General features: G+C 55.5%; 2 protein-coding genes across 5 annotated transcripts in view; both read left to right on the top strand.

Annotated features, from left to right (window-relative positions):
• The first annotated feature begins 1006 nt into the window (after positions 1–1006).
• Positions 1007–9627, top strand: LOC104366286 (E3 ubiquitin-protein ligase HECTD3-like). Of its 4 annotated transcripts, XM_033000857.2 has the most exons (21): positions 1007–1421; positions 1492–1652; positions 2150–2242; positions 2671–2806; positions 3184–3299; positions 3568–3681; positions 4758–4840; positions 4988–5153; positions 5733–5814; positions 6081–6263; positions 6359–6408; positions 6505–6569; positions 6836–6939; positions 7199–7318; positions 7447–7536; positions 7629–7835; positions 8116–8245; positions 8701–8775; positions 9043–9124; positions 9213–9284; positions 9461–9627. In XM_033000857.2, the coding sequence occupies exons 1-21, from the start codon at positions 1083–1085 to the stop codon at positions 9543–9545; spliced, it is 2553 nt and encodes an 850-aa protein (XP_032856748.2). In that variant the 5' UTR covers positions 1007–1082; the 3' UTR covers positions 9546–9627. The 4 variants fall into 4 exon arrangements, with proteins under 4 accessions (XP_032856748.2, XP_032856750.2, XP_032856751.2 ...); XM_033000859.2 differs by lacking the exon at positions 3568–3681; XM_033000860.2 differs by lacking the exons at positions 8116–8245; positions 9213–9284; positions 9461–9627.
• A 363-nt stretch (positions 9628–9990) lies between these two features.
• EIF2B3 (eukaryotic translation initiation factor 2B subunit gamma) overlaps positions 9991–15720 on the top strand; it is a 102959-nt gene continuing 97229 nt past the window's right edge. The window contains exons 1-2 of the mRNA XM_033000813.2: positions 9991–10436; positions 13008–13147. Coding sequence (XP_032856704.2) covers positions 10289–10436; positions 13008–13147 — 288 coding nt within the window. The 5' untranslated portion in view covers positions 9991–10288. The remainder of the gene's footprint in view (positions 10437–13007; positions 13148–15720) is intronic.

Below are 15720 nucleotides of genomic sequence, written 5' to 3'. Positions count from 1 at the left end.
GAAGTTTGCATCTCTCTCACCACGGTTCAGGGCACTTTGCTCCTGGCGAGGCCGACGTCCATCGCTGCAGCAGTCACGCCTGTTCAGCAGATAACGCTGCAGGCGTGAGAGCTGTTGCACCTCTCTTTGCAGTGTGACTTTGCGGACGGGGATGGAGCTGGACTCTGACCTGCCAGGAGAGCAGGCAGGTGCTGGAAGGGTGTGGGGACCTTTGAGCTCTGCCAGTTTGGCTATTTCCTCATCCCTAAACCCAGTTCTTTGGGCCCAGCCTGGAGATAATTCAGGTAGCGTGGGGTGGAGCTGAGTTGCTCTCTGCCACCACCTCACTGTGGTATGTAACAGGCAAATATGACGTGGGGTGACGCCCTGCCAGTGTTCTGGGGTGGTTGGGTGCTCCTGGATGTCACGGCCTGCCTCCTGCTGCCAGGATGCCACTGCTGCCTGAGGATAAAGCTGATCCTGAGTGGGGAAACCTGTCGTCCTCCCCAGCGGATGGTCAGAGCCTCCCTGCCTGCTGCAGGCCTGCCTGGAGCGGGAATATGTCCCCCAGCCAGCCAGGAGCTGGCTCTCCCTCTACTAGGATGCTTGCTCCCCCCTTTTGCCCTGTCAAGGCCGGAGATGTAGCTCTGACCCCACAGGGCCCCCCCTCTCTGCTTGTAGGGATGCAGACAGGGACAAGGACCTTGGAGGCCAGGAGGGAGCTGAGTCCTGAGCCACGGGGTGAGGGGATGCGGGTCAACTCCTGCCGGGGACCGAGGGGCCGGGGTGGGTGTAACACGGGCGCATCTTGGCAAAGGAAGGGGGGGGGGGGGGGGGGATGGCGGCCGCCCCACACCCAGCACCCCGCTGGGGAAGTGGGGCCGGGGAGGGCTGGGGCGTTTCGGGGAGCACGGGCGGAGCGGCGCCCGCCCGGGGGGAGGAGGTGGCAGCCCCGGGAGCAAGGGCTGCCCGCGGCGGGGCGGCCCCCGAGGGCCGGGCCGGGCGCAGGTGGAGGCGGGCACCGCCGGGAGGCAAGCCCGCACGGCGGCCGGGGCGCGGCGGGAGCGGTCCCGCCGGGGAGAGCCGGTGGCCCGGTAAAGGCGATGCGGGCGGGCGGGGAAGCGCCGCACCAGGTGCTGGGCCGGCTGCGGTTCCTGCTGCAGTGCAGCGAGTGCTTCCGCCGCGCCCGGGCGCTGCCCGCCGCGCTCTGCTACGTGCCGCGGGAGGTGCAGTACAAGATCTGCAAGGACCCCGCCGCCGCCGCCGCCGCCGCCGCCGCCGCCGCCGCCCGGAGCCTGCTCAGCGTCTGGGACAGCCCGGGGCCGGCGCGGGGCGGCAAGCGGGCGGCGAGGGCCACCATCGAGGTGCGGAAGGGCGGCTGCCTCCGCGCCACCGGCGAGGAGTACTGCAACGGCGCCGGGCTCTGGGTCAAGCTCAGCAAGGTAACGGCCGGGAACCGCCCGGGGAAACGGCGGGTCCCGACGGCGGTGACGAGCCGGGATGTGCTTTCAGGAGCAGCTGGAGGAGTACACCAAGAGCCATGGGCTGGCCGAGGGCTGGATCCTGGCGCAGAGGTTTGGAGAGGGAGGAGATAAGTTGGTCCCGGTCGACTCCGTGGAGAAGATCCAGTGGCAGCACCAAACGCTTGGGGTTGATTATAAACCTGCGGGCAGGTACGGCCCCAGCCGGCTGCACCCCGGATAGGGGCCGGGCGGGAGGCACATGTGGCCGGTACCCACAGAGGACGTGTGACCCGGGCATCCCAAATCCCTTGGGCACGTCCAGCACAGCCCCCCAGCTCCCGCCACTCATCCGCTCAGCCTCGCAGGATGAGGCTGCTGGTGGCAGCACCCGCACAGGATAAAGATGGTGCCAGGGGGGTTGCTGAGTCGCTCAGGTGCGGGCTGAGCAATGTCACAGAGGTAATGCAGTGATGAGAGCTCGTACATGATTTTCGTGATGGAAGGCCATGTGCAGGGCTAGATTCCTCTGCTCTGCCCCAGTCTGCACCCGGGTGCAGGGACGCTCTCATCCCTCCTGTAGCTGTTCCTGCAGCCCCTGGATGTCACCCCCAGCCCCTACCACTCCAGGCTAAGGCAGTAACGCTTGGACACACTAAGCACCGACTCCTTTTTTCCCTTGTGTGACTCCTCCATCGATGCTGCTCCAGCTGGGAACAAGTAGTGGACCTGACCTACTCCATACGGCTGGGAGAGAAGCCCAGACTCTTAGAGCAGGATGAGGCTGCGGTGCAGAAATTTCGGTATGAGTGTATCTCCTAGAGCAGTACTGCAGCTCCCTGAGGGGTGGCTGGCTGGGGCCTGGACATACCTGCAGGGTCAGGACGGGTTTCAGGGTTGGGAGTGGGGAGGATGAGTGCCATGAGATGCCTTTTTACATTGATACTGTTCAATGCTGCTCAAGTAAAGATGGCCTTTGCTCCATGGAGCATCGGAGCAACTGCACTGTGCTATTCCCACTGGGCTGGGGCGGCCATAAAAACCTGACGTGGTGGTGGTGAGATATGCTGTGCCGTCTGCCTGCGGCTGGGACAGATGCCCAGCGCCATCCCAATGTGGTGACTGTGAGATGCTGCAGCCAATCCGAGCTGGGGCACCTGCACAGTGCTGGTGGGCAGGTCTGGGGCGCAGCCTGGTCTCCCTGTCCCGTTAACACGGAGCCCTCCTGCAGGTCTGTGCCCCCGGGCTGGAGCTACGAGCGGGACATGGAGCTGGGGCGCTTTCTGTACGATCACAGCGAGAGAGAGCTGCAGTACGGGGACTGCACCAAGGAGCACCTCAACAGTGTCGAGGTCTCCTCGCAGATGGTGTGTAGTTGGGCTCCTCTGCAGCCTAAAATCAGTGTGAGACACATGAGCATCGCCGTGGCTGTGGGGAGGGGCAGCTGGCAGTGGCTGTTCCCTCCGTGAGGGACAGGGGATGGTGGAGGGGTTTTGCTGCTCTAGCGAAGCCACTGGGAGTTGGGCATCTGGAGCAAAACCCGTTTGTGTCGCTGGGGCACTGCGAGAGGTCCGGGCTGTGCCCAGCTTGCTCTGTGCAGGAGCCACTATCCACCCACAGCCTAGAGAACTGAGGGGGTGGCCCGGTCCTGACCTCCTCTGGCCCCAAGGGACCCGTCCCAGGGGTGGCCATGATGTGCCCATGGATGCTCAGCCCCCTCCCTCTGCTCGCTGCACTCTTGCAGGAGGACTTTGGAGCAGCCCATCTGACCGACAACCAGACATACACCTTCTGGGAGAGCAATGGGCCCCCAGGGCAGCACTGGGTGCGGCTCAACATGAAGAAAGGCACCATTGTCAAGTGAGACCTCAGGGGGGTGTCCCCTCCCTGCCCACTGCTGTGCCAGGGATGGGCAGGGTGTGGGACAAAGCACTATCTTCCCCCTGAACACAGCTTTTCCCCTGCTGCAGCTGGGGACTTGGGGTTGACGTGGGGGGCAGCTGCCACCAGATGCACCCCAGGAGGACACAGCCTTGTCCCCAGACCTGGAACATCCCTGGGGGCATCTCTGTGTCCAGGCAGCTCAGGAGAGGAGGACAATGCTGCCCCTTGCCCTTCTCATCCCTAGGAGGCTGTGGCTGATGCTGGATGGGCAGGCCAGTTCCTATATACCCAGGCGGGTAGCTGTGTACGGGGGGGCACCCAACAGGCTGCAGCACCTGAGAACCGTCCTAATTAACGAGTGAGTAAGGAGCAAGGAGCGGCCTGGGTCTAGTCTGGGCCAAACTCTGAATCCTGAGCAGATGCTGAGGAAAGGGCTGGGATGGGTCCTGAGTGACCTGGCGGTGACGGTGGCTCTCCATGGGTCGGGGCTCCCTGGGTGCAGGCTACATCTGTTCCCACAAGCGCGGTGGTCCCCTGTCTCCATGTGCTAGCTGAGAGCCTTCATCTCCGCTCCTGCTCCTCATCTGTGCTGTGGCAACCAGGCTGCAGCATGCTTCCTCCTGCCTGGTGACTTCGGGGATCTTTCTGCCTCCTCCTCCTCGCCTCTGGGGGCACGTGCTGCTGCCATCACCTTTCTGAGCAACTCTGCCATGCTGTAGCCAAGAAGTCCTGGAGTGCTTCACCTCTCCCTCTTCACCCTGGCTCTGCAGCACCTTTCTCAAGGCAGGCAGGGATTTACACAGGGGTGCGATCTCCTCCTCCTCCTTCCCCAAAACTTGCCTGTTTGCCTTTTTTTTTGGCTAAGCAGTGAGATTTGTCTTTGAAGAAGCACCCACAAGACCACTAAGGTCCCCCTCCCAGTGGCAGAAGCCAACTCCTCACTGCGTCTGGGCAGTCGCAGTGGGCTTTCCCCACACACCTGTGGGTCTTTGCTGGGACCTTGCCAAAGGCTTTGGAAACACAAGTGAACCACTTGCCAAATTGCTCATCTCCCCAAATCCCTGTTTCCTTCAAAAAACATGACCCTTGTGTGACCAGTTTGGCTTGAAGGCTGGTTGTGCCACTGCAAGATGTGCTGGGACGCCTGGGAACATCAACACATTCTTGGCCATTTTGCCTTTCTGCTTTGAATTTATGCTCTTTTTTGGCTCTTTGGTTGTGGTTTCCACCTTCTGCAGGATGTCTCTGTGCCTCTGACAACCCCTTCTATCTGCTTGGTCCCCTCCTGCCACAGCCCTGGTGAGGCAGAGAGGGCTTTCGCTATTGGTAGAGGTGTATCTTTGGCTGGGGAGCTGGAGTGGCCTGTGCCTTTCCGGCTGCCTCACCGGTGTCTGTGCCTCTTGGCTCTGCCATCTCCCTCCGTGCTGTGTGCAGGAACAGCTACCAGGATGTCTGCATCCTCCGTGACATGAAGACCCACTTGCCGGTGCTGGAAATCCGCATCCTGGAGTGCCGGGGTGAGCCTGCACTGCCAGACTGGGGGATTGAGCTTCATTTGGGATGCTGCAGGCACTGAGGGGTCCTTGGCCCCCACTGCAGCACCTGAGCCATGCCAGACACACAGCTGCAGCCGTGCATGCAGCATCGCTGACCTTTCTTGGCAGACCAAGGGTACAATGTCCGCCTGCGAGGGATTAAGATCAAGTCTTTCTGGGAGTGGGACCTGATCCTCAATGCTGACATGTTTCAGCCAGCCCGGCTGGTGCGCTACCCTCTCCTGAAAGGGGTGGACACTGACGTGCTGTACCGGCGGGCTGTGCTCATTCAGAGGTATGGCACGGGGACAGCACCATCTCCGCAGCAAGCCTGGGCCCTGAGGAGAACCATGCCCTGGCCTCTAGCAGGGGGTTGCACATGTCTTGCTTAAAGTCTCCCAGCTCTTTTCCCGTGTGTGGCAGGGACTACAGTTTGCTGGTCCCCATCCAAACGTGGCTGCTTCCAGTGTCTGGGGCGTGTGGTGGGAGCGTGGTGGGTGGCAGCATGGGGCGAGGAGCACCTGCATCCTGTGGAATCCCCCACTTCGCTGCCTGCTGGCTTCAGCACCAGCCCCACAGAGAGACCCTCTGCAGCGATTCAGCTGCAGTGCTGTGGCGTGGGCTGGGCTGCCCTTGTCTTCAGCTTTTTCTTGGGGAAAAAACAAAAAGTGCTTGGCCAGAGGGTGGTTGTTGGGTGCTCCCCTTGGTGTGCTGGTGTCCCTCTGTGGGCTGGAGGAGACCCATGTGCAGGGAGCGTGGGGCTCAGGCTCGGTGTGTGCCTGGGGCTGTCTGTGGTGGAACGCCACGGACGTATTGGGCTCCACATGTCTGCCAACCCCCTCTCATCCTCACACCGCTCCTCTCTGGTCTCCAGGTTCGTCCAGATCCTGGACAGTGTCCTGCATTACCTGATCCCTCTCTCCGAGGACAGCATTGGCCCCTTCAATGAGCTCAGAGTGAGTGTTTGCCGGGCTCCCCTGGGATGGTGCCCATCTTGTCACAGGCTCGACTGGTTTTGCTGGGGGCTGTGGCGTGTCCCCCTTGGTCTGATGGGGACAGACCAGCCCAGGGCGCATCCTGAGAACTGCTATGCTGGGCATTGCTGGAGGGATGGAGGAGCTGAGCATCCCCCACAACTCCAAGGGCTGTGCTTGTGGAGGTAGAAAGAGGGCACGTGGTGGCAGGATCAGGCCTCTAACCATTCCTGTTCTCCCCTTGCTAGAGCATGAAGCCATTCCTGCTGCTGTCCAAGCAGGGCACAGCCCTCATCATCCACTGTCTCCAATCCTCGGAGAGCACCGCCCCTCACACCCTGCCAAAGCTGTTCATCAACCGGCACCTGGCCCGGGAACACCGTGCCAACCCCGCGCTGGACCCCAGCTACAGGAACACCGTCTTCACACAGGTATGGCAACGCCATCCCCCGGGCCAGGTACCGGCCAGTTCAGCATCTCTTGCCCCTGCTGCGTCTCATCCCCTTTCTGCTCTGCTCCTCTCCAGCTGTACGAAGGCCTCAGATCTTCCAAGAACAATCAGCCCCTGGACTACAGGTAGGTCTTCAGCATCGCATTTGTGGGGTGTCATCTCCCCGGCGTGGGGTGCCGGGGGGATGCCAGGTGCTGCATGGGGCAGTTGCTTCCCCGCAGGTGGCCCCTGAGCTACAGCCAGTGGTGGGAGTGCGAGTTCATCACTGAGGGCATCATCGACAATGGTGAGAGCTCTCCCCTCCTGCCCTACGTCTCTCCCCTGGGCTTTCTCGTGTTGGGGTACAGCTCGGGGGGGTCACCTGCTGTGGTGGGGTGCCCACGCTGTCCTGGAAGCCCCGCTCTGCACACGTGCGGTGATCCCTGCATCTCTCCCAGCCCACCAGCACTGCCCCTGCCCCTGCCCCAGGGAGGGGGGCAGCTTGGCCAGATCCTGTGGCTCAGCATCTGGTTCTGGCGTGTCAGGCATAACCAGCCTCTTCCCCCACTGCAGGTGGTGGCTTTCGGGACAGCCTGTCAGATGTGTCGGAGGAGCTGTGTCCCAGCTCGGGTGATGTCCCCGTGCCCCTGCCCTTCTTCGTGCGCACCTCCAACCAGGTTTGACATCCCGCTGTCTGCCTGTTCTGGCCCTGGGGGGACAGTCAGCAGAGCCTGGGGGATTTTGGGGTGTTAGTCCTATCTTAACGCTTGCAGGGCTGGGGAGGGTGTGCTTGTAATTGGGTGGTGGAAGTCTCCTGGAGGGGTGTGAAGGTCAGGAGAAGCTGGAAGAGGGGTGTAATGGAGAGGGAGGCTGCAGGACGGACCATGCTAGGCTGGTTGCATCTACGTCTGTGAATCCTAAGCCTCTCTCCCGCAGGGTAACAGCAGCAGTGACACCAGGGACATGTACGTCCCCAACCCCTCCTGCAAGGACTTCCCCAAGTATGAGTGGATTGGGCAGCTGATGGGAGCAGCCCTGAGGAGCAAGGAGTTTCTGGTGAGCACTGCAGAGCCTTCCTGGCTGGTGAGGGGGCTTGACAGGGGCCACTGGGTCTCGGGTAGAGGGGCTGCCCTCAGGTGAAGGAGGGGTATAGGGAGGACGTGTGTCTCCAATCCCTCTGGCAGATCTTGGCTTTGCCGGCACTGGTGTGGAAGCAGTTGGCAGGGGAGGAGGTCAGCTGGAGCAAGGACTTTGCCGCCGTGGACTCAGAGCTGGTGAGCAGGTCTGGGGGCTGGCAGGGCAGTGCCGTGCACTCCTGTGGCTGCTCCGGCTCTGTTGTGATGGCTTTCGCCCACTGGGGCTGCAGGTGAATCTGCTGGAGGTGCTGGAGGGGGTGGACAGGGAAGCCTTCGAGTTCATGTTTGGCAGAGAGCTGACCTACACGACGGTGCTGAGTGACCAGCGCGTGGTGCAGCTGATCCCCAATGGCAGCAGCACGGTGGTGCGCTACGAGGACCGCAAGGAGTTCATCCGCCTGGTGCAGAAGGCTCGGCTGGAGGAGAGCAAGGAGCAGGTAATGCTGTCCCCCAGGGTCGGTTTGGTTCCAAGGGGACCCTGCTCCTGTGGCAGACCCTCTCGGTACCTGTGAGGTTGGTGGCTGTGAAAATGTGTCCCCAAAACCAGCTCCATCTGGGTGGTTCCTCTGTGCATCCCATGCCCAGGATGTCTATGAGCACCCGGGACCCCCTTTGGGGTCCTGCAGTCCTGTGGTTCCTGCTTCTGGTGCCTTGGGTGGCTGCCCTGGGCTCAGACCCACCACAGTGATGTTGGGCCCCACCTATGTCCCCCCAAAGATTGCAGCCATGCGTGCTGGGCTGCTCCGTGTGGTGCCCCAGCCTGTGCTGGACCTGCTCACCTGGCAGCAGCTGGAGAAGAAGATCTGCGGGGACCCTGAGATCACGGTGGCTGAACTGCGGAGGTTCAGTAAGTGCCAGGGCCAGCCCAAAGTTGCTCCCAGCCCCCTGTGTGGGCAAGGGCTCCCCTTGATGATGTTTGTCCTGCACATGCATCCTGCCCCATGCTGAGTCTCTGGTCATAGGAGTGCCCAGGAGCCTGGGGAAAGATAAGCCAGAGGGACCCTGGATGCTTCAGGTTTAGCTGTAAATCCCACCGATCCCCACTCTGGTCCATCAGCTGCTACGGGCAGAGACAAATGGCCACCCTGGAAACCAGAACCCCCATTTCACCACCCACCTTTGTGCAGGGTGCTGGCCCCACTGAGGGGTGCTGGGGGCTCTCAGGGGCTCACTGAGGGCAGAGGGAATCCTCCTCTCCTGCCTCCACTCTGGGCTCTCACAGAAGGGCAGGATGGATGTGTCTCACGTTAATTTGCTTTTCTGTGAGTTTCTAGTAAAGCTGTTGTGCATTCTTCATTACAGTCACGTTTGAGGACTTTCCCTCCAATGACACCCGTATCCAGAACTTCTTGGAGGCACTGAACAACTTCACCAGCAGTGAGCGACCCTAAGCCTTTCCCCTCTCTTCATGTGTGGTGGGGTGGGCCAGGGGACGGGGTACCCACTGCCCTGCACCCCCGGGATGCTCACCGGGTGCTTCCCTGGGAATTGTCCTGCCTGGCCCTTTCCAGGATGCTGAGAGCATTCCTTGGCTTTGCCCCGTGCTCCCGGGATGCTTCTGTAAGGGCAGACCGTGCTGCGATGGCAGCAACTGGCATGGTCCTGTCCCTGCCCCTGGGACTCAAGCCCTGTCCTTCCCCTCAGAGGATCTCAGCCGCTTCCTCAAGTTCGTCACTGGCCGGAGCCGCCTCCCAGTTCAGATCTCTGTCTACCCAGAAAGGTCAAAGTGAGTCCATCCTGCTCAGCCTGGGGCCCCTGTGCGGTGCAAGGTCCCTGCACGGTGCTGGGTCTGACTCTCTCTCCTTTCTGCCAAGCTTGGACGCATTGGACCTGATGCCACAGGCGTCCACGTGCTCCAGCACCTTCTTCTTGCCCAACTATTCCTCGTGAGTCGAGCTGGGGACAGGGACATTCCCCCCTCCCTGAGGCTGGCATTGGGGTCCCTCCCAGGGTCCCCAGGTCCCGCCCAGGGGATGGCCGGGTGGGTGCAGGGAGGGAAGCATGAGGCTCTAGGTGCGTGTCACCGCCGTGACCCAGCGTCATTCCCCCCCCTCCCCGACAGCGCCAAGGCCTGCGAGGAGCTGCTGCGGTACGCCGTGTACAACTGCATGTCCATAGACACCGACAAGGAACCCTGGGATGAATGAAGCCCCCCCCAGGCACCCCCATGCTACGGGAGCCACCTGCTCTGGGGACACCGGAGTCAATAAAATTGAAGGGTGCCATCCTGCCCCAGGTCCTGTTTGTGTCCAGTGCTGGAACTGGGTGGGGGGAGCAGCATGACACTGTGTGCTGGGCGCTGCGCTCCAGGGGGTACTGCAGGTGGGGGCTGTGGGTCCCCGATGCACCCCGAAAACTTCCTCCCCCACCATCCCGCCTGCACCCCCCCCGCCCCCTCCGGCCGCCTGGGGGCGCTGTGCCGCCGAGCCCCTTCGGCGGCGGGGCTGGGATCCATGACTCGGCGCTCCGCAGCCCGGGATCCCATCCTCGGCGTTCTACCAGCTGACCTGGCCGGGAGGAGCCGATGGCCGGGGACAGGCGAGGAGGCGGATCGAGTCCATCGGCGCTCTGCCATCGAGCCGCTCGGCTCTCCGCGCGCATGCGTGCTGCGCGCCGGCGCCGCCATTCCCGTGCTGTCAGTGAGGCGCTGGGAGCCGGCGGCCGCCCGGGCGAAGGTAACGGCGAGGCGGGGGGAGGCCTGGCGCCCTCACCCGGGCCTGGAGGGGCGCGGGGGAAGGCGGCGAGCCGGCGGACGCCTTCGAGAAGCGCTGGCGGCTAAAGCTGGGCCGGCTTGAACCCGTCCGGTCTTCGCCCGACCCGGCTCGGCCTGTCCCGGGCTAGGCCCCCCCGGTGCTGCCGTGAGGCGCTGCCCCTGTGTTCCCACTGCAGCATGGAGTTCCAGGCCGTGGTGATGGCGGCGGGAGGCGGCTCCCGCATGACGGACCTGACCTCCAGCATCCCGAAGCCGCTGCTCCCGGTGGGCAACCGGCCCCTGATCTGGTACCCGCTGAACCTCCTGGAGCGCGCCGGCTTCGAAGGTGAGGCCCGGCGGCGTCTTGGTGGGGGAGTGGAGGTGACATGCTTACCCTGCTCTCTTCAGGCTTCCCACGGTCACCTCTGCCACTCCTGTTTGTCGCCCCCTCTAGTTCTAATGCCTTGCGGCAGGTGTTGTAGCAGATCTCTGCACTGCAGCCGTCCTGTTGGCCCATGTCACATCCCTTTTCACTCTGGGCCGCGCCTCATTCCCCCTCTTCTCCCCTCACCAAGGCTTTTCTTAACGTTGGTGTTTTTTCCCAGTGGTGTTAACCAGGACTCTCTCGCTTGTTTGTCTCTTAAAATCATTAGTGCGAGTAGCTTGAGAAGTGTGTCGGCTCTCCCGGGATATCTCTTGGTTTGTTGTTTCAGCTTGGCCTGAAGTTCAGGGTTACGTGCAGTGCCTGAGGCATTTAGTTCTTGTTGCAACGTGGAGCCAGGCGCTGGGTTTTGGACGGAACAGGGCAGGGGGAAGTGGGAGACTTGTAGTGCTCGCCTGTGGGTCTTGGCTCACAGGAGGGCTAAAACAGTATTTAGTACAAGGTGAGGTTCTTTAGTGTTTCCTGGGTTTAGGTTTTTGTTTACCTTTTGCGTGGTAGACCAGATCTCTCTGTGGTGTTCCCTTCTGCTTCATATAAAACTTCTTCCTGACACATTTGTATCTATTTTTTCATGTTTGTATTTTTCCATTGCCTTCCTGCTTCCCTGGTTTTGCTTCTCCTGTGTGACTGTGCAATTATTTTGTACTCCATTCTGAGACCGTGTTTTTTTTCCTGACTGCTTCTTTTTTCTTTGGAGATGTAAAGATCACCTTGTGATTATCCACGTTAGCCTCTCACTATTTCAGCGTGAAGAAACATAAGAAAGAGCAAGCATAAGACTCTTCGTTTTGTTTCATTAAGAAATCCATAAGAACTTCTTTCCACTGGAATTGTTTTTTGCCTGTTTGTTGGAATCAGCTTGCTGAATGTCTGCATTCTTTGACTGTTCTGACACTTTTTTTTTGCTAGCAACATACTTTTATCCTGTGATAGGGATATATGGGTGGCTAAAAGCTTCTCTGCAACCAATGCTGTGCTTTGCATGGCTCTTTATTCAGAAATAACCATTTCCACTTGATGCTATTGACCACTAGTAGGTGGTGTTACAGTCAAATCTTTCTCCTTTCTCACACATAGCTCTTCAGCTTATCTGTCCCCTACAAAAGTTTGAATGTGCAGGGTTCTATATGCAGCTTCAGTAATCAAGCTTCCACCTTCCTGCTCCACTCTTGCTTCCGCCCCTTGACCAAGCTGTGCGTTTCTGCATTAATACTGCATTGGCATGAATTATCTCCCTGGATTATAATTTTTATTAATGAGGCTTTAGTTCCTCATACTTTCTTATGTTAGTAAGTAGGTGTTCCACAGGCTGATTCACTGCATCCCTTTCATCCTGATTGCAAATGCTTCTCTCCTAATATTTAGGAGACCTTTGTCCAGCTCAGCAGATACATGCTGAGCTGTATGGGTTTACAACTTCCACCTGACACTAGTTCCTTCTCCATTGGTTACTTCTTTCCCTAATTCAAAGGTGTGCTTTCAATCCCTGTCTCTAGGTTCTTCAGCTTGTTTTGAATCCAAGTTGGCATCCAGTACGGGAGTAGGAGAGGAGCCCTCCCATATCTCTGGTAGCAAACTGCCACATAATTCTCATGTTTACAGTTCCTCCCTCTTTTCTGTTAACAGATTCAGGATCAGTTCAGTTTTGATTGGTACAGACTTATTCTTAGCATGGGAGTTTCCTAGACTGAGGGCTGTATTATTTCCCACACTTCTCTGTTAAAATTTCACATGGAATACGATGTTACAGTGTTGAGGTTTGGGGAGGGGTGGGATATTTTTAATTTGAGGGTTTGACTGTTGCTTTTCCTTCCAGTTCTTGAGGCCAAGGCAAAAGGATTCTCACTGTTTTGTTTTCTCAATCTTTTCTGTGCAGAGCTTTTGTTCTCACATTCTTCATTTTGGAAAATATGCTTTCATGCCACTGTTGGTATCCTTCAAATATGCATTTACCTTCTTTTTCTTTCATAGATGGAATGAGTTTGTTGCTCACATATTACTCTACTCTCTTGCCAAGTTGATGCTGAGAAATAGTTTAACCATTGTATTGTAGTACTGTGGTTGGTGGTGCTGTCCACAGAGAATTATACAGAGTCAAGATGGGCAAAAGACAAAGTTCTAAAGTGTTGGTGACATTAATGCAGGGTCGCATTGATCTGTTTGAGGTTGCTTGCTAGCGATAGAAGACGTTTCTGTTCTGTCTTGTTAATTCATGCCCCTTGTATGCATGTGTCCCTTTCAGTAACAAACCCAACCCTCACAGAACAGGAGAAATTGTTTCCATATTCATTAGAAGTTTAATTCTCTTCAAGAGTTACTATTGCCAAAAGAGCTTGGTTCATTGTAGAACCCAGTTATGTTATTCAAGCCTTTTGACAGTTCCATCAGCCTTTGTAAATAAAAAGCGATTGTATCCTATTGGTGGTGATTCTTTTTTTTCCCTGTTTCATCTCATCCCGCTTTCCTCTGTCCTAGAGGTCATTGTGATTACAAGGAAGGAAATCCAAAAGATGTTAAACTTGGACACAAAAATGAAGCTGGATTTTGTGTGCATCAGTGACAACATGGACATGGGTACAGCAGATTCACTGAGGCATATTCACCAGAAAATTAAGGTATTACTGTCTTTTACTGAACTTGACTGGAAGACATTGGTTTATAATATTTTTTTTTTTTCATTGTGCTTTAAGAGCTGTCCCATGTAATGATATTGTGGGTAACTGAATTTCCTGATCTTAAGAATAGCTGAATTTTGTAAAGGTCACCTCATGGGGGAACTCAAACAAAGACTCTAAATGACTAGAATTGACAGCTTGAAAGGCTGGAGCAGATCCAGGCTGGGCACTGGCTGCTTCTTCGTAAGTGTTAACTTTCTGGCTAACTTTTCTGGTTAATTAAAAGGTTGTATTTGTTTATACAACTACAATATACAAATAAGATAAAGGGCTGCTCTTCTAATAAAAATGCCAGTTTATAAAATTTTAATTTCCAGCTGCACAATTAAAACACTCCCATGTAAGGCAGAAATGCTGCTCGGAGCTCTTACCGCCATCTGGGATAGAATTTTGTTTTTGTCGTTGTCGTACACTTAATCTTTCTGATTTGTTCCCTGTCTCTTTAGGCCATCTTAGCCAAATTGGCTGTTTAAAGAAAGGTTGTAAGAGAACATCAGTGAACTGTTTAAGTCCTGAGGTGTCTTTTGTCTTCAGGTTCTTTTTGAAGGTAATAAACTGCAGTATAACAGGCTGCATACTCCCAAGAGAAAGACTCCAGTTGAGACAAGATGAAACTTTCAAGGCAAATATGGGTGCCTAGGTGGCACAAAGGGAGATTCTGCAAGAGATTAATGCACACACTAGAATAATATAGAGGGCGAAGAGAAGATATGAAAAAGGAAAAGCAAAATCAACAAAATCAGTTTAACTTAACTGAATGTTTCTGTCATGGAGAATTGCCCTCTGTCATAACTAATTTTGGCAGTACAGTTTAAATATGTGCATGCAGTAACAAAATATCTCTGCGCTGCAAATTGTGACCCTGACCTTACAGTTTTATTGCCTGATCAGAGTGATCAGTCCTGCTGTCTGGGTGTCTCTCTTTTTGGTAATCCATGCAAGTTTGCTTAGGAGTAGGCCTGGGAGGCATCAGTAAAGCCTGTGGAGGTAAGAAAATACACTGTGTCTTCAGAGGCGGCAGTGTTGATCTTCCATTTATTTTTTAGAAAAAAAGGCTTAGAGAAGATGTGAGGTAATATTGAAAAACACACAACTTCTTCAGTCAGCTGCTGTGTACAAATGGCGGCAACTGCTTCTACCCTTTTTATTCCATGTCTTGCTTGTCTGGCCAGAGAGGACAAAGTGGCCTCTTATTTGAAATAAGCCTGTACTAAATTCTTGAGCAGATTGCTGCACTGTGTATTTTGGAGTCATTCCTCTAGTAAGCGTATACCACTGGTACACCTCTTACAGGGTATACCTTCTTCTGTGTGATACAGGTGAGGGAGCTACACAGTAGAGGTAGCTGAAAAGCTGCTGTATGTTGGTTATGTCAGCAGTGTAGCGGGAGAGATCTTGCTGAAGAATGAGTTTCCCTGGTGAAAACAACTGCTGCTTGTGGCCATAGTTTGCTGGCAGGCTTTTTGCAACCCATGCCAAAAGTCTGATGAGAAGTTTAAACTGGTTGCTGAAACTTAGTTGTCGGAAATTGAGTTAATTGCCCACAGAGAGAAGAGCAAGTATGCTCAATAAAAACGAGGTAACATGACACAGTGTGGACAATTTGCTTGTGTGCAGCACAAGTGACAGGGAGTAAAGCCAAAGTTATAAATGAACAGTAAGAAATATGTCTGAGGGTAGCTGAACTGCTTGATCACAAATTCTGAGACGTGTATAAATGTTGGACCACTCTAAAGCACATCATCTCATGACTCGCTGCCTTGTCTAAGGGAGTTCCACCAGAGTGGCATTGCTGCTTGTGGTGCCTGCAGTTGCAGGCCTTTTTGTTGTGTTCCACCTTGGTTAATGAAGCTTGATACTTCTAAGATTAAATGTCAAGATTAGAGAATCATATTCAGTAGTAGCATGAGAATACATACATGCAAATCCTGTAAAAGGCTGACAGAAGGTAGTTTGCATTGTTGTTTTATGGCTTTTTGGTGCTTTTGTTTTGGAGGCAGGTAAGACCGACTGTCTTAGTTCACAGTAACAAGCAGCTGACTCCACCAGTCTTAGTCTTTCCCAGTTGTTCAGAAGTTCATGAGAGCAAAGAAAGCCTATTCAGGTTTTTGTTTGCTGTTCGCCCACTCTATACACACAGGATTATTCTGACATCTTTAGTTCAAGAGTTGATATAGTAGATATGTGCTCTTTGCTCTACTGGAGTTCTTCCTGTTATTTTTGGATGTCTCAGCCTATACCTGATTGACAAGGTAGCAACTTCATTAGGGTTTTTATGTTCATTACAAGTCTGAATGTATCCTTTTCTTGGATCCTTCACACAATGAAGATATTATATTAAACTTGATTCCTAAAAGCACCTGCTTGAGAAGTAATGAACAATAGAGAACTTGGTTGCATAAGTTCCGCTCTGGGTTCCTAGGCCTGGGTATCAGCCTGGCTTGTTCTTTACCAGTAGTTCTTTAATTGGCTTGAGTGGTGGCTTGTTTTGTTTTTATTTAAACATTAAATTA

This window comes from Tyto alba, unplaced genomic scaffold, assembly GCF_018691265.1.
Source record: "Tyto alba isolate M040663 unplaced genomic scaffold, T.alba_DEE_v4.0 Super-Scaffold_1000006, whole genome shotgun sequence".
Classification (NCBI taxonomy): Eukaryota; Metazoa; Chordata; class Aves; order Strigiformes; family Tytonidae; genus Tyto; species Tyto alba.
The sequence above is the reverse complement of the archived record's forward strand: the minus strand, read 5'-3'. Positions and strand labels throughout refer to the sequence as shown.